The 21,130-nt window shown below is 49.5% G+C and overlaps 1 protein-coding gene across 1 annotated transcript; it reads left to right on the top strand.

The window, feature by feature from the left end:
• Nucleotides 1-1,207: 1,207 nt before the first annotated feature.
• LOC135174366 (hepatic lectin-like) lies at nt 1,208-18,797 on the top strand. The gene is made up of 10 exons (XM_064141636.1): nt 1,208-1,283; nt 3,790-3,840; nt 5,035-5,139; nt 8,111-8,164; nt 9,229-9,348; nt 11,004-11,054; nt 13,119-13,208; nt 14,475-14,644; nt 16,081-16,193; nt 18,420-18,797. The coding sequence occupies exons 1-10, from the start codon at nt 1,208-1,210 to the stop codon at nt 18,553-18,555; spliced, it is 966 nt and encodes a 321-aa protein (XP_063997706.1). The 3' UTR covers nt 18,556-18,797.
• Nucleotides 18,798-21,130: the final 2,333 nt, after the last annotated feature.

Raw genomic sequence — 21,130 nt, 5'->3', positions numbered from 1 at the left:
AGTTCCCCCCCAGACCATCCCAATTCCCCCCAGTCCATCCCAGTTTCTCCCCCAGACCATCCCAGTTCCCCCCCAGTCCATCCCAGTAATCCTCCCCAATTCCACCCCAATTTCTCCCCAGTCTGTCCCAGTTCCTCACCCAGTTCTCCCCATCCCATCCCAGTTTTCTCCCTGAGCTCATCCCAGTTCCCCCCAGTCCACTCCAGTAATCCTCCCCAACTCCACCCCAGTTTCTCCCCAGTCTATCCCAGTTCCTCACCCAGTTCCCCCCAGTCCATCCCAGTAATCCCTCCCAGTCCACCCCAGTTTTCTTCTCCAGCCCACCCCAGTTCCCCCCCAGTCCATCCCAGTAATCCCCCCCAACTCCATCCCAATTTCCCCTCCAATCCATCCCAGTTCCCCCCCAGTCCATCCCAGTTATCCCCCCCAACTCCACCCCAGTTTCTCCCCCAGCCCATCCCAGTTCCCCCCAACTCCACCCCAGTTTCCCCCCTTATCCATCCCAGTCACTCCCCCAGTCCATCCCAGTTCCCCCCAGTCCATCCCAGTTATTCCCCCCCAGCTCCACCCCAATTTCTCCCCAGTTTTCTCCCCCAGCCCATCCCAGTTCCTCCCCCAGTTTATCCCAGTTATCCCCCCCCAACTCCATCCCAGTTTCTCCCTAGTCTATCCCAGTTCCTTGCCCAGTTTCCTCCCCAGTCCATCCCAGTTATCCCCCCCAACTCCACCCCAGTTTCTCCCCCAGCCCACCCCAGTTCCCCCTCAGTCCATCCCAATAATCCCCCCCAACTCCATCCCAGTTTCCCCTCCAATCCATCCCAGTTCCCCCCCAGGTCCATCCCAGTTATTCCCCCCCAACTCCACCCCAGTTCCTCCCCCAGCCCGCCCCAGTTCCCCCCCAGTCCATCCCAGTTCCCCCCCAACTCCACCCCAGTTCCCCCCCAGTTCCCTCCCAGTCCCACCCCACCCAAGATGATCTTTTCCCCCAGCCCCACTCTTGGCCCTGTACCTCCTTTGCCCCCTCCCCCCTTCCTCTTCCTCCCTCCCCCTCCTCTTCTTCCCCTCCCCCTCCTCCTCCTTCCTTCCTCCCCCTCCTCTTCCTCCCCTCCTCACCTCGCTGGAGCAGGAACCGAAACCCAGTAGCCAAACTGGTTGTACTGGGGGCACTGGGGGGGGGGTTGCTGGGGCTGACTGGTCCCAGTAAGCCATGGCTGGGCAGGAGACCTACGGCAACTGGTTGGGACCTCCAGGGGCGACCAGTAAGAGACTGGTGAGACATGGAGGTAAACTGGGGGGGGGAGGAGGACTCTGTGTGTCCTTGGCGTGGCCTTGGTGTGTTCTTGGTGTGTCTTTGATGTGGCCTTGGTGTGTTCTTGGTGTGGCCTTGGTGTGTTCTTGGTGTGGCCTTGGTGTGTCCTTGGTGTGTCTTTGATGTGGCCTTGGTGTGTCTTTGATGTGGCCTTGGTGTGTTCTTGGCGTGGCCTTGGTGTGTCCTTGGTGTGTCTTTGATGTGGCCTTGGTGTGGCCTTGGTGTGTTCTTGGCGTGGCCTTGGTGTGGCCTTGGTGTGACCTTGGTGTGTCTTTGGCATGGTCTTGGTGTGGTCTTGGCATGGCCTTGGCATGGTCTTGGTGTGGTCTTGGCATGGCCTTGGTGTGGCCTTGGTGTGGTCTTATCATGTCCTTGGCAGGGCCTTGGTGGGGCCTTGATGTGTCCTCGGTGTGGTCTTGATGTGTGCTTGGCATGGCCTTGCCATGGCCTTGGTGTGTCCTTAGCATGCTCTTGGTGTGCCTTTGGTGTGCCCTTGGTATGTTGTTGATCTGGCCCTGGCATGGCTTTGGTGTGGCCTTGGTGTGGCCTTAGCATGTTCTTGGCATGTCCTTGGTGTGCCTTTGGTGTGACCTTGGCATGTTCTTGGTGTGGCCTTGGTGTGGCCTTGGCATGTTCTTGTTGTGTCCCTGGTGTGCCTTTGGTGTGTCCTCAGCATGGTTTTGGCCTGTCCTTAGAGTGCCTTTGGTGTGTCCTTGACATGTGCTTGGCGTGTCCTTGGTGTGCTTTTGGTGTGTCCTCGATGTGCTTTTGGTGTCTCCTTGGCATGTGCTTGGTGTGTCCTTGGCATGTGCTTGGTGTGTCCTTAATGTGTCTTTGGTGTGTCCTTGGCATGTTCTTGGCATGTCCTTGATGTGCCTTTGGTGTGTCCTTGGTGTGCTATTAGTGTGTCCTTGGCATGTCCTTGATGTGCCTTTGGTGTGTCCTTGGTGTGCTTTTGGTGTGTCCTTGGCATGTCCTTGATGTGCCTTTGGTGTGCTTTTGGTGTGTCTGGCATGGACCTGGTGTGTCCTTGGCATGCTTTTTGTATGGCCTTGATGTGGCCTTGGCATGTTCTTGGTGTCTCAATGATTTAACAAAATCTCCAATTTTTGGGCTACCAACCTTAAATTTTGCCCCAAACTCTCCAATTTTTGGGCTATTTTGCCCCAAAATCTCAATGATTTTACCAAAATCTCCATTTTTGAGCTACCAACCTTCAATTTTGCCCCAAAATTGCAACAATTTTACCAAAAATCTCAATGATTTTACCAAAATCTCCATTTTTTGGCTACCAACCTTCAATTTTGCTCCAAAATCTCAACAATTTTACCAAAATCTCAATGATTTTACCAAATTATCCAATTTTTGGGCTATCATCCTTAAATTTTGCCCCAAAATCTCCTTTTTTGGGCTATTTTGCACCAAAATCTCAATGACTTTACCAAAATCTCAATTTTTTGGCTACCAACCTTAAATTTTGTCCCAAAATCTCAATGATTTAACCAAAATCTCTATTTTTTGAGCTACCAACATTAAATTTTGTCCCAAAATCTCAATGATTTAACAAAATCTCCATTTTTGAGCTGCAACATCAAATTTTGCCCCAAAATCTCAGTGATTTTACCAAAAACTCCATTTTTTTTACTACCAACCTTAAATTTTGCCCCAAAATCTCCATTTTTGGGCTATTTTGCCCCAAAATCTCAATGATTTTACCAAAGTCTCAATGATTTTACCAAAATATCAATGATTTTACCAAAATATCAAATTTTAAGCTACAAACCTTAAATTTTGCTCCAAAATCTCAACAGTTTTACCAAAATCTCAATGATTTTACCAAAATTTCAATTTTTGGGCTACCAACCTTAAAATTTGCCCCAAAATCTCCATTTTTGGGCTACCAACCTTAAATCTTGCCCCAAAATCTCCATTTTTGGGGCTATTTTGCCCCAAAATCTCAATGATTTTACCAAAATCTCAATTTTGGGGCTACCAACCTTCAATTTGGCCCCAAAATCTCAACAGTTTTACCAAAATCTGAATGATTTTACCAAAATATCCATTTTTGGGCTACCAACCTTAATTTTTGCCCCAAAATCTCAACAATTTTACCAAAATGTCCAGTTTTTGGCTACCAACCTTCAATTTTGCTCCAAAGTCTCAACATTTTTACCAAAATCTCCAATTTTTGGGCTACCAACCTTAAATCTTCCCCCAAAATCTCCTTTTTTGGGGCAATTTTGCCCCAAATCTCAATGATTTTACCAAAATCTCCAATTTTTGGGCTGCCAACCTTAAATCTTGCCCCAAAATCTCAACGATTTCACCAAAATCTCCATTTTTTGCCCTAAATTCCCCTCCCCTCTCCCCCCTCTCCCCCCTGTCCCCCTGGTGCCGATGACCCCTCCAGCCCCAGGTGGATTTGGGGTCCCTCTTCTCCTCCTCCTCACCCTTTCCCCCCCCCCTCTCTTTTGGGGCAGGAATTTACTCCGTGGCTGCCAAAGCATCCCCTGGGGACGACTTCAGAGCCGGTAAGAAACTATCACAGCCTCACAGCCTCACAGCATCACAGCCTCACAGCCTCACAGCATCACAGCATCACAGCATCACAGCATCACAGCATCACAGCATCACAGCCTCACAGCCTCACAGCATCACAGCCTCACAGCATCACAGCATCACAGCCTCACAGCATCACAGCCTCACAGCATCACAGCATCACAGCATCACAGCCTCACAGCATCACAGTATCACAGCCTCACAGCCTCACAGCATCACAGCATCACAGCATCACAGCATCACAGTCTCACAGTCTCACAGCCTCACAGCATCACAGCCTCACAGCATCACAGCATCACAGCATCACAGCATCACAGTCTCACAGTCTCACAGTCTCACAGCATCACAGTACCACAGTATCACAGCGTCACAGCGTCACAGCCTCACAGCATCACAGCATCACAGCATCACAGCCTCACAGCATCACAGTCTCACAGCATCACAGTACCACAGCCTCACAGTATCACAGCATCACAGCATCACAGTATCACAGCCTCACAGCCTCACAGTATCACAGCCTCACAGCATCACAGTATCACAGCATCACAGCCTCACAGCCTCACAGCGTCACAGCGTCACAGCATCACAGCATCACAGTATCACAGCATCACAGTGTCACAGCATCACAGCCTCACAGCATCACAGTATCACAGCATCACAGCATCACAGTATCACAGCATCACAGCCTCACAGCATCACAGCATCACAGCCTCACAGCATCACAGCATCACAGTATCACAGCATCACAGCCTCACAGCATCACAGTATCACAGCATCACAGCATCACAGCCTCACAGCATCACAGTCTCACAGCATCACAGCATCACAGCCTCACAGCATCACAGTCTCACAGCATCACAGCATCACAGCCTCACAGTATCACAGCCTCACAGCCTCACAGCATCACAGCATCACAGTACCACAGCCTCACAGCATCACAGCATCACAGTCTCACAGCATCACAGCATCACAGCATCACAGCATCACAGCATCACAGTCTCACAGCATCACAGCATCACAGCATCACAGCATCACAGTATCACAGCATCACAGCATCACAGTCTCACAGCATCACAGCATCACAGCATCACAGCTCCCCCCCCAATCCCTTGGGATTTCACCCAGCCCCTCCCCCCCCCCCCCCCCCCCCCCCCTTTCTGCTCCAGCGTCCCCAGGCAGCTCCGAGGATGACTACGATGATGTCTCCATGGCCGAGCCGCAGCAGGGGCACAGGATGGCTTCGGAGGAGCTGCAGCCCCAAGGAGCCTCTGGTAAGGATCCAACCCCCTCGGAAGCTTGGAGCAGAGAAGCTGAGTCACAAGCTCGGGGTCAGAGAACCTCAGAGACAGAGAACCTGAGACAGAGAACCTGAGACAGAGAACCTGAGACACAGAACCTGAGACACAGAACCTGAGACAGAGAACCTGAGACACAGAACCTGAGACAGAGAACCTGAGACACAGAACCTCAGAGACACAGAACCTGAGACACAGAACCTGAGACAGAGAACCTGAGACAGAGAACCTGAGACATAGAACCTGAGACAGAGAACCTGAGACACAGAACCTGAGACAGAGAACCTGAGACACAGAACCTGAGACAGAGAACCTGAGACACAGAACCTCAGAGACACAGAACCTGAGACACAGAACCTGAGACAGAGAACCTGAGACAGAGAACCTGAGACACAGAACCTGAGACAGAGAACCTGAGACACAGAACCTCAGAGACACAGAACCTGAGACACAGAACCTGAGACAGAGAACCTGAGACAGAGAACCTTAGAGACAGAGAACCTGAGACAGAGAACCTGAGACAGAGAACCTGAGACAGAGAACCTCAGAGACACAGAACCTGAGACAGAGAACCTGAGACAGAGAACCTGAGACAGAGAACCTCAGAGACAGAGAACCTGAGACAGAGAACCTGAGACACAGAACCTGAGACACAGAACCTCAGAGACACAGAACCTGAGACATAGAACCTGAGACACAGAACCTGAGACAGAGAACCTGAGACACAGAACCTGAGACACAGAACCTCAAAGACAGAGAACCTCAGAGACAGAACCTGAGACATAGAACCTCAGAGACAGAGAACCTCAGAGACAGAACCTGAGACAGAGAACCTCAGAGACAGAGAACCTCAGAGACAGAACCTGAGACAGAGAACCTCAGAGACAGAGAACCTCAGAGACACAGAACCTGAGACACAGAACCTCAGAGACAGAGAACCTGAGACACAGAACCTGAGACACAGAACCTCAGAGACAGAGAACCTGAGACAGAGAACCTGAGACACAGAACCTGAGACACAGAACCTCAGAGACAGAGAAACTCAGAGACAGAACCTGAGACATAGAACCTCAGAGACAGAGAACCTCAGAGACACAGAACCTCAGAGACAGAGAACCTCAGAGACAGAGAACCTCAGAGACAGAGAACCTCAGAGACACAGAACCTGAGACATAGAACCTGAGACACAGAACCTCAGAGACAGAGAACCTGAGACACAGAACCTGAGACACAGAACCTGAGACACAGAACCTCAGAGACAGAGAAACTCAGAGACAGAACCTGAGACATAGAACCTCAGAGACAGAGAACCTCAGAGACACAGAACCTGAGACATAGAACCTCAGAGACAGAGAACCTCAGAGTCAGAGAACCTGAGACATAGAACCTCAGAGACAGAGAACCTCAGAGTCAGAGAACCTGAGACACAGAACCTGAGACACAGAACCTGAGACAGAGAACCTGAGACAGAGAACCTGAGACAGAGAACCTGAGACAGAGAACCTCAGAGACACAGAACCTGAGACATAGAACCTGAGACAGAGAACCTCAGAGACACAGAACCTGTGACACAGAACCTGAGACAGAGAACCTCAGAGACACAGAACCTGAGACAGAGAACCTGAGACAGAGAACCTCAGAGACAGAGAACCTCAGAGTCAGAGAACCTCAGAGACACAGAACCTGAGACATAGAACCTGAGACACAGAACCTGAGACACAGAACCTGAGACATAGAACCTCAGAGACAGAGAACCTGAGACATAGAACCTGAGACACAGAACCTGAGACACAGAACCTGAGACAGAGAACCTCAGAGACATAGAACCTCAGAGACAGAGAACCTGAGACACAGAACCTGAGACACAGAACCTGAGACACAGAACCTGAGACAGAGAACCTGAGACAGAGAACCTGAGACACAGAACCTCAGAGACAGAGAACCTGAGACACAGAACCTGAGACATAGAACCTTAGAGACACAGAACCTGAGACACAGAACCTGAGACACAGAACCTGAGACAGAGAACCTGAGACAGAGAACCTGAGACACAGAACCTCAGAGACAGAGAACCTGAGACACAGAACCTGAGACATAGAACCTTAGAGACACAGAACCTGAGACACAGAACCTGAGACAGAGAACCTGAGACAGAGAACCTGAGACAGAGAACCTTAGAGACATAGAACCTGAGACAGAGAACCTGAGACAGAGAACCTGAGACATAGAACCTTAGAGACATAGAACCTGAGATAGAGAACCTGAGACAGAGAACCTGAGACAGAGAACCTGAGACATAGAACCTTAGAGACAGAACCTCAGAGACATAGAACCTCAGAGACAGAGAACCTGAGACAGAGAACCTCAGAGACACAGAACCTGAGACATAGAACCTTAGAGACAGAACCTCAGAGACAGAGAACCTGAGACAGAGAACCTGAGACATAGAACCTGAGACAGAGAACCTGAGACACAGAACCTCAGAGACAGAGAACCTGAGACATAGAACCTCAGAGACAGAGAACCTGAGACATAGAACCTTAGAGACAGAGAACCTCAGAGACAGAGAACCTCATAGTCAGAGAACCTGAGACACAGAACCTGAGACACAGAACCTCAGAGACAGAGAACCTGAGACATAGAACCTGAGACATAGAACCTCAGAGTCAGAGAACCTCAGAGACAGAGAACCTTAGAGACAGAGAACCTCAGAGTCATAGAAGCTCAGAGACATAGAACCTTAGAGACACAGAACCTCAGTCACAGAACCTTAAGGTCACAGAACCTCAAGGTCACAGAATCTCAGAATCATAGAACCTCAGACAGAACCTCAGAGTCACAGAACCTCAGAGTCACAGAACCTTAGAGTCATAGAACCAACCCTATCTGCTCCCCCCAGCCTCACATCTCCCCTTTCCCACTGACTCTTCCCCTTCCTCCCCACCAGATCTTTACATCCTGGCTGGAAAACCTGCAGCAGCCAAACCAATGTCCCAGGAAGGTGAGACCTACACCACCAACCCCATCACCACCTCCATCACCACCACCAACCCCATCACCACCTCCATCCCCACCACCAACCCCACCACCAACCCCATCACCACCTCCATCCCCACCACCCACCCCATCACCACCTCCATCCCCACCACCAACCCCACCACCAACCCCATCACCACCTCCATCCCCACCACCAACCCCACCACCAACCCCATCACCACCTCCATCACCACCTCCATCACCACCACCAACACCACCACCACCTCCACCACCAACAACCCCACCACCAACCCCATCACCACCTCCATCCCCACCACCAACCCCACCACCAACCCCATCACCACCTCCATCACCACCACCACCACCTCAACACCTCCACCTCCATCACCACCTCCATCACCACCTCCACCTCCATCACCACCTCCATCACCACCTCCTCACCTCCACTACCTCCATCACCACCTCCACCACTGCCCTTATCACCACAATCACCTCCTCCACCACCTCCACCTCTACCACCTTCATCACCTCCATCACCTCCATCACCACCACCTCCATCACCACCACCTCACCTCCACTACCTCCACCACCATCTCTACCACTACCACCTCCCCCATTGCCATCTCCACCATCTCTACCACCACCTCCACCACCACCTCACCTTCACCACCTCCATCTCCACCTCCACCATCACCACCTCCACCTCTACCACCACCACCACCTCCATCACCTCTATCATCACCACCACCACCACCTCCATCACCTCCACCACCTCCACCTCCACCACCTCCACCTCCACCACCTCCACTTCCACCTCCATCACCTCTATCATCACCACCACCACTGCCTCCACCACTTCCACCACCACTTCCACCTCCATCTCCTCCACCATCACCACCTCCACCTCTACCACCACTTCCACCACCACCACAACCACCTCCATCACCACCTCCACCACCACCTCCACCACCTCAGCTGATCAATCCCACCCCAGATGATATGGTTGGATCCAACCCCCAAATCCTGGGATTTCAGCCCAATTTCTCCCCCTCCCTACCCCTCCTTTAGGTGAGCCACAGCCTGGAGGTGGCCATCGGCGTCGGGTGCCATCGGTAGCCATCCTCTACATCTTGGTAGCCCTCAGCTTCGTGGTCTGGGTGCTGCTCTTTGCCTTGGCTGTGGTCAAGCGTAAGTGGTCCTCAGATGGCTCCAGATTGGGTCCAGAATGAGCTCATTTGGTTAAAACACCTCCAAAGTTGCCACTTTTAGTCGTAGTTTGAAGGCTCTGCCAGGTGGCCACTGAGCTATTTGGGATGGTCCACGGGGAAATGGCATCTCAAGAGCATCCATGGGGGTGAGATGGGTGGAATTCCACCTTGGGATGCAGATGTTGTGGATAGAGCAGCAAAATCTGCTCTGCAATTCCAGAGTTTGGGATAATCAGAGCCCTAAAAGTGCCAGAAATGGGGAAAAATGGCTCAGTCTGCTCTGGAATCTGCTCTGGAATTCCAAACTGAGCCAGAAAGGGGGAAAATTGGCTCAGTTGGCTCTGGAATATGCTCTGGAATTCCAAACTGAGCCAGAAGTGAGGAAAATTGGCTCAGTTTGCTCTGGAATCTGCTCTGGAATTCCAAACCTAGACAGAAATGGGGAAAATTGGCTCAGTTTGCTCAGGAATCTGCTCTGGAATTCCAAAACGAGCCAGAAATGGGGAAAATTGGCTCAGTTTGCTCAGGAATCTGCTCTGGAATTCCAAACCAAGCAAGAAATGGGGAAAATTGGCTCAGTTTGCTCTGGAATCTGCTCTGGAATTCCAAACTGAGCCAGAAAGGGGGAAAATTGGCTCAGTTTGCTCTGGAATCTGCTCTGGAATTCCAAACCGAGCCAGAAATGGGGAAAATTGGCTCAGTTTGCTCTGGAATCTGCTCTGGAATTCCAAACTGAGCCAGAAAGGGGGAAAATTGGCTCAGTTTGCTCTGGAATCTGCTCTGGAATTCCAAACCGAGCCAGAAATGGGGAAAATTGGCTCAGTTTGCTCTGGAATCTGCTCTGGAATTCCAAACCTAGACAGAAATGAGGAAAATTGGCTCAGTTTGCTCTGGAATCTGCTCTGGAATTCCAAACCTAGACAGAAATGAGGAAAATTGGCTCAGTTTGCTCTGGAATCTGCTCTGGAATTCCAAACCGAGACAGAAATGAGGAAAATTGGCTCAGTTTGCTCTGGAATCTGCTCTGGAATTCCAAACTGAGCCAGAAAGGGGGGAAATTGGCTCAGTTTGCTCTGGAATCTGCTCTGGAATTCCAAACCGAGACAGAAATGGGGAAAATTGGCTCAGTTTGCTCTGGAATCTGCTCTGGAATTCCAAACTGAGCCAGAAAGGGGGAAAATTGGCTCAGTTTGCTCTGGAATCTGCTCTGGAATTCCAACCCGAGCCAGAAAGGGGGAAATTTGGCTCAGTTTGCTCTGGAATCTGCTCTGGAATTCCAAACTGAGCCAGAAATGGGGAAAAATGGCTCAGTTTACTCTGGAATCTGCTCTGGAATTCCAACCCGAGCCAGAAATGGGGAAATTTGGCTCAGTTTGCTCTGGAATCTGCTCTGGAATTCCAACTTCAACTCAAGAACTCCCAGAAATTGGGCAAATTTGGGCAAATTTGCCCTGGAATCTGCTCTGGAATTCCAAATTCAACCCAAGAACTCCCAGAAATTGGGCAAATTTGCTCTGGAATCTGCTCTGGAATTCCAACTTCAACCCAAGAACTCCCAGAAATTGGGCAAAATTGGGCAAATTTGGTGATTTTTTGGGATGAGCCAACCTCATTCCCAGTTTTTTTCTCTTCCAGACATGGAAATCATGGAAGAGTTGAAGCTCCTGAGGTTGAACCAAGCCCAAGGTAGGTCCTCAGAGTCCTGCTGGAGTTTGGTTGGGTTTGGGCTCACCAAATTTGGGTCTTTGCCTCTTTGCTTTTGGTCCTGGTTTGGCTTTTTGGTGTAAATTAAGGGGGAAAAAAACCCTGGAATGTTGGGAAGTGGCTCCTGGTTCTCCTTCATCTCTTTGTGGAGGAGCCACAACAGCAACCAGCTCAGGGTGCAGTTCCTCTATGGGAAATTGGGTAAAAAGCAAACAAAATTGGGCAAATCCTGCAGGAAATTGGGGAAATTTTAAACAGGTTTGGGAAATCCTGCAGGAAATTGGGGAAATTTTGAATGAATTTGGGAAATCCTGCAGGAAATTGGGGAAATTTTGAATGAATTTGGGAAATTCTGCAGGAAATTGGGGAAATTTTGAATGAATTTGGGAAATCCTGCAGGAAATTGGGGAAATTTTGAATGAATTTGGGAAATCCTGCAGGAAATTGGGGAAATTTTGAATGAGTTTGGGAAATTCTGCAGGAAATTGGGGAAATTTTGAATGAATTTGGGAAATCCTACAGAAAATTGGGAAGAAATTAAAGAAAATTGGGAAATCCTGCCCCAAAAAAGTGGGAATTTTGAAGACATTTGGAAAATCATTCAGAAAAATTGGGGAAATGTTGAATTAAGCAGGAAGGAGAAAAAATTAAGCAGGAAGGAAACAAATTGAGCTAGAAAGAAACAAAATTGAGCAGGAAGGAAACAAAATTGGGCAGGAAGGAAACAAATTGAGCAGGAAGGAAACAAATTGGGCAGGAAAGAAACAAAATTGGGCAGGAAGGAAACAAATTGGGCAGGAAAGAAACAAAATTGGGCAGGAAGGAAACGAAATTGAGCAGGAAAGAAACAAAATTGGGCAGGAAGGAAACGAAATTGAGCAGGAAAGAAACAAAATTGAGCAGGAAGGAAACAAAATTGGGCAGGAAGGAAACAAAACTGAGCAGGAAGGAAACAAAATTGGGCAGGAAGGGAAAAAATGGGCAAGAAAGAAACAAAATTGGGCAGGAAGGAAACGAAATTGAGCAGGAAATAAACAAATTGAGCAGGAAGGAAATAAAATTGAGCAGGAAGGAAATGAAGTTGGACAGGAAGGGAATAAAATTGAGGAGGAAGGAAACAAATTGAGCAGGAAGGAAATAAAATTGAGCGGGAAAGAAACAAAATTGGGCAGGAAGGAAACAAATTGAGCAGGAAGGAGGCAAAATTAAGCAGGAAGGAAACAAACTGAGCAGGAAGGAAACAAAACTGAGCAGGAAGGAAACAAATTTGGGCAGGAAGGAAACAAAGTTAAGCAGGAAGGAAACAAAATTGAGCAGGGAGGAAACAAATTGAGCAGGAAGGAAATAAAATTGAGCAGGAAGGAAACAAAACTGAGCAGGAAGGAAACAAAATTGAGCAGGGAGGAAACAAAATTGAGCAGGAAGGAACCAAAATTGGGCAGGAAGGAAAAAATTGAGCAGGAAAGAAACAAAATTGGGCAGGAAGGAAACAAAATTGGGCAGGAAGGAAACAAAATTGGGCAGGAAGGAGGCAAAATTACGCAGGAAGGAAACAAACTGAGCAGGAAGGAGGCAAAATTAAGCAGGAAGGAAACAAATTGAGCAGGAAGGAGGCAAAATTAAGCAGGAAGGAACCAAAATTGAGCAGGAAGGAAACAAATTGAGCAGGAAGGAAACAAATTGAGCAAGAAAGAAACAAAATTGAGCAGGAAGGAACCAAAATTGGGCAGGAAGGAAAAAATTGAGCAGGAAGGAGGCAAAATTGGGCAGGAAGGAAACAAAATTGGGCAGGAAGGAAACAAAATTGGGCAGGAAGGAAACAAAATTAAGCAGGAAGGAAACAAATTTGGGCAGGAAGGAACCAAAATTGTCCAACTCTGGCAGAATCTTGGGGGGAAATGAAAGGAAATTTGCAAACTCCACTGCAAATTGGCTTAAATGCTGCAGGAAATTGCTCCAAAGGCTGCAGGGGTTGGGAGCTGCTGGGGGGGAGGTGGAGGAGGAGCTGGAGGCGGAGGCTGGAGCTGATCCCCTGTCCCCGGGCAGCGCGGCAGGAGGTGGCAGAGGCGCGGCAGGAGCAGGCTCGGCTGAGGGCTGTGAGGCACAGGTACTATGAGGAGCTGCAGGACATGGCAGGTGAGCAGGGGTGGAGATGGCCTCTGGGGGTGGAGATGGCCTCTGGACATCGAGGGCTGAGGGGTGGAGATGTCTTCTGGAGGAGGAGGAGGTCTGAGGGGTGGAGATGTCCACTGAAGGAGGAGAAGTCCTCTGGAGGTGGAGGTCAGAGGGATGGAGATGTCCTTTGGAGGTGGAGGTCCCATGGGTGGAGACATCCTCTGGAGGTGGAGGTCTGAGGGGTGGAGATGTCTTCTGGAGGAGGAGGAGGTCTGAGGGGTGGAGATGTCTTCTGGAGGAGGAGGAGGTCTGAGGGGTGGAGATGTCCACTGGAGGAGGAGAAGTCCTCTGGAGGTGGAGGTCAGAGGGATGGAGATGTCCTTTGGAGGTGGAGGTCCCATGGGTGGAGATATCCTCTGGAGGAGGAGGTCTGAGGGGTGGAGATGTCCTTTGGAGGTGGAGGTCTGAGGGGTGGAGATGTCTTCTGGAGGAGGAGGAGGTCTGAGGGGTGGAGATGTCCATTGGAGAAGGAGAAGTCCTCTGGAGGTGGAGGTCAGAGGGGTGGAGATGTCCTTTGGAGGTGGAGATGTGCTCTGGAGGTGGAGGTCTGAGGGGTGGAGATGTCTTCTGGAGGTGGAGATGTGGGAGGTGGAGATGTGAGGGGTGGAGATGTCCTTTGGAGGTGGTCTGGAGAAGCAGGGGAAGGGTCTGGGAAGGAGAGGAAGGGTTTGGAGGAGGAGGGGAAGATCTGGAGAATAAGAGAAAGGGTCTGGAGAAGTAGGGAAGGGTCTGGAGAAGGAGGGGAAAGGTCTGGAGGAGGAAGGGAAGGTTTGGAGGAGGAGGGGAAGGGTCTGGAGGAGGAGGGGAAAGGTCTGGAGGAGGAGGGGAAGGCTCTGGAGCAGTTGTGAGGAGCAGCTGAGGGAGCTGTGGAGGGGTTGAGGCTGCAGCAGAGGAGGCTGAGGGGAGCCCTTGTGGGGCTCTGCAGCTCCCTGGCAGGAGGCTGCAGCCAGCTGGGGCTGAGCCCTGTGGTGCTGAGGGCTGGCAGCAGAGGAAGCATCCTGAAGGTGCCCCCAAGGCAGGCTGAGGTTGGCCAGGAGCAGAAATGTCCTCCCTGAAGGGCTTGGTGAGGCCTGGCCCAGGCTGCCCAGGGGACAGTGGTGCAGTGCCCATGGCTGGAGAGGCTCTGCAAGGCCTGGAGCTGTGGTGCTGAGGGTTGGTGGTGCCCAGGGGCACTGCTGGCTGCAGGGTTGGAGTCGCTGATCTTGAAGGTCTTTTCCATCCTGCCAGCACTGATCTGCAGATCCTTCATGGACTACAGGAAGTGCTCAGGAGGTTGGAAGCTCTTTGGGAAGAGCTGCTACAGCTTCTCCAGCCAGGCCATGAGCTGGCAGGATGCCAAGGAGACCTGCACTGACCTGGGAGCTCACTTGGTCATCGTCGACTCCGAAGAGGAGCAGGTCAGGGAGATGCTTGAGAACCACTTTTTGGTCCCCAAATTCCCCTTCCCTTGGAGAGTTCCTACTTTGGCCAACACAACAACTCCAAATGCTAAGGGGGGGGGGGAAGGGGGTTGGCCATTGGGTGTGGAGGTGGAGAGAGGCAACAATGGGTGAGTTGGGTTGAGTCCAATCATCAACTCAACCAACATTGGCCATTGGGTGTGGACAGAGAGGTGGAGAGAGGCAGCAGTGGCCAAGCTGGGTTGAGTCCAATCATCAACTCAACCAACATTGGCTATTGGGTGTGGAGGTGGAGAGAGGCAGCAGTGGCCAAGTTGGGTTGAGTCCAAGCATCAACTCAACCAACATTGGCCATTGGGTGTGGAGGTGGAGAGAGGCAGCAGTGGCCAAGCTGGGTTGAGTCCAATCATCAACTCAACCAACATTGGCCATTGGGTGTGGAGGTGGAGAGAGGCAGCAGTGGCCAAGTTGGGTTGAGTCCAAGCATCAACTCAACCAACATTGGCCATTGGGTGTGGAGGTGGAGAGAGGCAACAATGGGTGAGTTGGGTTGAGTCAAGCATCAACTCAACCAACATTGGCCATTGGACATGGACAGGGAGGTGGAGAGAGGCAGCAGTGGCCAAGTTGGGTTGAGTCAAGCATCAACTCAACCAATGTTGGCCATTGAGTGTGGATGTGGAGATGAATAGAGGCAGCAGTGGCCAAGTTGGGTGGAGTCAACCATCAACTCAACCAACATTGACCATTGGGTGTGGAGGTGGAGAGAGGCAGCAGTGGCCAAGTTGGGTTGAGTCAAGCATCAACTCAACCAACATTGGCCATTGGGTGTGGAGGTGGAGAGAGGCAACAATGGGTGAGTTGGGTGGAGTCAAGCATCAACTCAACCAACATTGGCCATTGGGTGTGGACAGAGAGGTGGAGAGAGGCAGCAGTGGCCAAGTTGGGTTGAGTCCAACCATCAACTCAACCAACATTGGCCATTGGGAGTGGACAGGGAGGTGAAGAGAGGCAGCAGTGGCCAAGTTGGGTTGAGTGAAGCATCAACTCAACCAACATTGGCCATTGGGTGTGGAGGTGGAGAGAGGCAACAATGGGTGAGTTGGGTGGAGTCCAAGCATCAACTCAACCAACATTGGCCATTGGGTGTGGAGGTGGAGAGAGGCAACAATGGGCAAGTTGGGTTGAGTCCACCATCAACTCAACCTCCATTGGCCATTGGACATGGACATGGAGGTGAAGAGAGGCAGCAGTGGCCAAGTTGGGTTGAGTCAAGCATCAACTCAACCTCTATTGACCATTGGGTGTGGACAGAGAGGTGGAGAGAGGCAGCAGTGGCCAAGTTGGGTTGAGTCCAATCATCAACTCAACCTCCATTGGCCATTGGGTGTGGCCTTGGAGGTCTGTTTTTAACCCCTGCTGCTCTCTTGCAGACATTCCTGGTGGAGAACATCAACAGCAGCAGCAGCAGCTACTGGTTGGGGGTGACTGACCAGGAGAAGGAGGGCATCTGGGTGTGGACCAATGGCAACAGGCCCACAATCAGGTACAGACCTCCCAGGGTTGGCCAATCCCTGCCTGGGGAGGTGGGAAGGGACCTCTGGAGCTCATCTCCAAGCAGCTGAAGGTGATTCCCAGCAGGCTCCCACCCCCATAGCAGGGGGCTCAGGAGCCAGCTGAGGTTGGAAGCTCTGCAGAGGAGGAGGGAAGGGGAAATTCTCCTGAGATAAAAGTGGGGAAGGTGGAAAAAGAGGAGGAAAAGGGAAAGAGTGGAAAGGAAAAGGGAAATAAAAGTGAAAAGAGAAAAAGAAGAAAGAAAAAGGGAAAATAAAAAGGAAACCTCAGATAAAAAGTTGGGTTTGGGAGTAAAAATTTAATGCATTTTAAAGGTCAAAAAAGGGGGGAAAGGAAAAGAAAAGTTTAAAGTAAAAATTAAAAAGGAAATAAAGAATAAAAGAATTAAAATAGTTAAAATAAAACAATTAAAAAGAAAAAAGGAAAAGGAAAAAGAAAAAGGAAAAAGAGAAAGGAAAAGAGAAAGGAAAAGAGAAAGGAAAAGGAAAGGAAAAAGAAAATAAAAATCAAGAAGGAAAAGAAAAAGGAAAAGAAAATAAAAAGGAAAGGAAAAAGGAAAAGAAAAGAAAAAGAAAAAGAAAAAGAAAAAGGAAAAGAAAAAGAAAAAGGAAAAGAAAAAGAAAAAGAAAAAGAAAAAGAAAAAGAAAAAGAAAAAGAAAAAGAAAAAGAAAAAGAAAAAGAAAAAGAAAAAGAAAAAGAAGAGAAGAAAAAGAAGAATTAAAGAAGAAAAGGAAGAAGAGAAAGAAGAAGAAAAGGAAGAAAAAAAAGAAGAAGGACAGAAAAAGAAGAAGAAAGGATGAAGAAAAAGAAGAATAGAAAAAGAACAAGAGAAGAAATAAAGAAGAAAAAGAAGAAGAAAAGAAGAGAAAGAAGAAAAAAATAGAAAAATAAGAAGAAAAGAAAAAGAAGAATAAAAGAAGGATAAAAAGAAGAGTAAGGAAAAGAAGAACAGGAAAAATAAGAAAAGAAGAAGAAGAATAAGAGAAGAAGAAAGAAAAGGAAAAGAAGAAAAAGAAGAGGAAAAGAAGAAAAAGAAGAGGAAAAGAAGAAAAAGAAGATAAAGAAGAAGAAATAGAAGAGAAAGAACAGAAAAAGAAGAGAAGAAAAAGAAGAAGAAACGAAGAGTAAGAAAAAGAAAAAGAATAAAAGAAGAAAAAAAGAAAAATAATTTTAAAGAAGAGGAAAAGAAGAAAAAGAAGAAGAAAAGAAAAAGAAGAAGAAAAGAAGAAAAAGAAGAGGAAAAGAAGAAAAAGAAGAAGATAAGAAGAAAAAGAAGAAAAGAAGAAGAAATAGAAGAGAAAGAACAGAAAAGGAAGAGTAAGAAAAAGAATAATAAAATAAGAAAAAAAATAAAAAGAATAAAAAGAAGAGGAAAAGAAGAAAAATATGAAGATAAAGGAGAAGAAAAGAAGGGGAAAAAGGAAAGAAAAGGAATAAAAAGAAGAGGAAAAGAATAAAAAGAAGAAGAAAAGAAGAATAAATGCAAGAAGAAAAAGAAGAGAAGAGAAAGAAGAAGAAAATAAGAAAAAGAAGAGAAAGAAGAAGAAAAGAAGAGAAAGAAGAAGAAAAAAGAGAAGAGAAAGGAGAAGGAAAAAAATAGAAGAAAAAGAAGAAGAAGAAAAAGAAGAGAAGGAAAAGAAGAAGAAAAAGAAGAGAAGGAAAAGAGGAAGGAAAAGAGGAAGGAAAAGAGGAAGGAAAAGAGGAAGGAAAAGAGGAAGGAAAAGAGGAAGGAAAAGAGGAAGGAAAAGAGGAAGGAAAAGAGGAAGGAAAAGAGGAAGAAAAAGAAAAGAAGGGAAAGAAGAAGAAACAGAAGAAGAAAAAGAAGAGGAGGAAAAGAAGAAGAAAAAGAAGAGAAGGAAAAGAAGAAGGAAAAGAAGAAGGAAAAGAAGAAGAAGAAAAAAAAGAAGAAAAAGAAGAGAAGGAAAAGAAGAAGAAAAAGAAGAAGAAAAAGCAGAGAAGGAAAAGAAGAAGAAAAAGAAGGAAAAGAAGCAGCCAAAGAAATCTCTTTCAAACCTAACAACTCCAAACGCCCAAAATCCCAAACTCCAATCCCAAACTCCCCCCAGAATTGATTTTTCCTCTTTCCAACTGCCCAAGAAGCACAAAAACTCCAAACCCCCCCCAAAAACCAAACCCTTTTAGGAACCTCTTTCATTTTCCCCCCTCCCCTTTCTGCTCTCTCCCCTCCGCGCTGCAGCTATTGGAACACCTGGGAGCGGAGCGCGGAGCGGGAGCGGAGGGACTGCGGCAGCATCGGCGCGGATGGGGTCTGGACCCAGCGAGTCTGCTCCGAGCCCTGCCTCTGGATCTGCGAAAAGCCTCGCAGCTGCTGAGCTCTGCTTGGGTTCGCTCCCGGAGCTGCTTCCAGCACCTTTGGGATGCCCGAAAGGATATTTCCAACCCACCCCCCCGGGAGCAGTTTGATGCTCTCCGAACCCCTCCTAAAGCAGCTCTGAAATAGCCCTAAAGTGTCCTGGGAATTTCCAGGTGCCGAGGGTGAGCCTTAAGGACAGCCAAAGCTCTCTCCTTCACCTCTTTACCTTTTCCCCCTCCCAGATCCCAAATTTCCCTCAATTTCCCCCAGTTTTCCCCTCCTCAATCCCACATTTTTATCTCCAATCCACAATTTTCTCCATTTTTAACCTCCACATCCCAAAATTTCCTCATTTCTACCCAAGTCTCACCTCCAACCTCAACATTTTCCTCTCTGCTTCACCACTTTACCTTTTCCCCTTCCCTAATCCCAAATTTCCCTCATTTTCCCCAATTTCCCCCTCCTAAATCCCACATTTTAATCCCTAATCCATAATTTCGTCCATTTTTAACCCCCAGATCCCAAAATTTCCTCAATTTCCCCCAAATTTCACCTCCTAATTCCACATTTTTCTCTCTCCTCCACCACTTTGCCCCTTTTTATCCCTCAGATCCCAAAATTTCCTCATTTTCCCCTCCTAAATCCCACATTTTTATCCCTAATCCATAATTTTGTCCATTTTTAACCTCCAGATCCCAAAATTTCCTCAATTTCCCCCAAATTTCACCTCCTAATTCCACATTTTTCTCTCTCCTCCACCACTTTGCCTCTTTTTATCTCCCAGATCCCAAATTTCCCTCAATTTCCCCCAATTTTCCCCTCCTCAATCCCACATTTTTATCCCTAATCCACAATTTTGTCCATTTTTAACCTCCACATCCCAAAATTTCCTCAATTCCCCCCAAATTTCACCTCCAACCTCAACATTTTCCTCTCTCCTTCACCTCTTTACCTTTTCCCCTTCCCAAATCCCAAATTTCCCTCAATTTCCCCCAATTTTCCCCTCCTCAATCCCACATTTTTATCCCTAATCCCCATTTTTGTCCATTTTTAACCTCCAGATCCCAAAATTTCCCTCAATTTCCCCCAATTTCCCCCTCTCTCCCTTCCCATTTTTCCCTCCCTTCCTCCTTTTCCTTTGTCCCTAAATCCTCAACTTTTCCCCTCCAAAAAAGGGAATTTTTTTCCCCTTCTCCAGCCCAAATTTTCCTCCCCCCAAAATTCCCTCCCCAAATCCCTGCGATTTTGCCTCCTTCCTGGCCCAGCTTTGGCCTCCTGCAGCCTTCCATGGCTTCAGCTTGGCCCCGCCCCCCCCCCACAGCTGGAATCAGGCCCCGCCCCCGCAGCTGGATCCCAACCCCACGGCCCCGCCCACAATCCACAGCTGGGTCCCAGCCAGGGGATCCCCAACCCCACAGCCCCACCCTCACAGCTGGATCACAACCCTGTGGCTCCACCCCCACAGCTGGATCCCAACCCCACGGCCCCACCCCCACTTCACAGCTGGATCCCAGCCAGGGGATCCCCAACCCCCATGGCCCCACCCCCACTGCACAGCTGGATCCCAGCTAGGGGATCCCCAACCCCACAGCCCCACCCCCACATCTGGATCCCAACCCCACGGCCCCACCCTCACAGCTGGATCCCAACCCCATGGCTCCACCCCCACTCCACAGCTGGATCCCAGGCAGGGGATCCCCAACCCCACAGCTCCACCCTCACAGCTGGATCCCAGCCCTGTGGCTCCACTCCCACTCCACATCTGGGTTCCTGCCAGGGGATCCCCAACCCCACAGCCCCACCCTCACAGCTGGATCCCAACCCCACAGCCCCACCCCCACTCCACAGCTGGGTCCCAGTCAGGGGATCCCAACCCCATGGCTCCACCCTCACTCCACAGCTGGATCCCAGCCAGGGGATCCCCAACCCCACAGCCCCACCCTCACAGCTGGATCCCAACCCTGTGGCTCCACTCCCACTCCACATCTGGACCCCAGCCAGGAAATACCAACTCCATGACCCCACCCTCACCTGCACATCTGGATCCCAGCCAGGAGGCATCAACCTCACAGCCTCACCTGCACATCTGGATCCCAGCCCCACCCCCACATCTGGATCCCAACCCCATGGCCCCATCCCCACTTCCACATCTGGAGACCCCATCCAGGGGGCATCAACCCCCATGGTCTCACCCCACATCTGGGTCCCATCTAGGAGACTTCAGCTCCATGGCCCCACCCCCACCTCCACATCTGGAGATCCCATGCAGGAGATTCCAACCCCATGGCCTCATCCCAGCTGCACATCTGGATCCCATCCAAGAGGCATCTACCCCATGGCCCCACCCCCACGTCCACATCTGGGTCCCAGCCAGGAGGCACCAACTCCATGGCCCCACCCTCACCTCCACATCTGGATCCCATCCAGGCTCCATGGCCCCACCCTCACCTCCACATCTGGATCCCGTCCAGGCTCCATGGCCCCACCCTCACCTCCACATCTGGATCCCATCCAGGCTCCATGGCCCCACCCCCACCTCCACATCTGGATCGCATCCAGGCTCCATGACTTCATCCCCACCTCCACATCTGGAT

This window comes from Pogoniulus pusillus, unplaced genomic scaffold (assembly GCF_015220805.1).
Source record: "Pogoniulus pusillus isolate bPogPus1 unplaced genomic scaffold, bPogPus1.pri scaffold_62_arrow_ctg1, whole genome shotgun sequence".
Classification (NCBI taxonomy): Eukaryota; Metazoa; Chordata; class Aves; order Piciformes; family Lybiidae; genus Pogoniulus; species Pogoniulus pusillus.
This window is presented reverse-complemented; position numbering and strand designations above follow the sequence as displayed.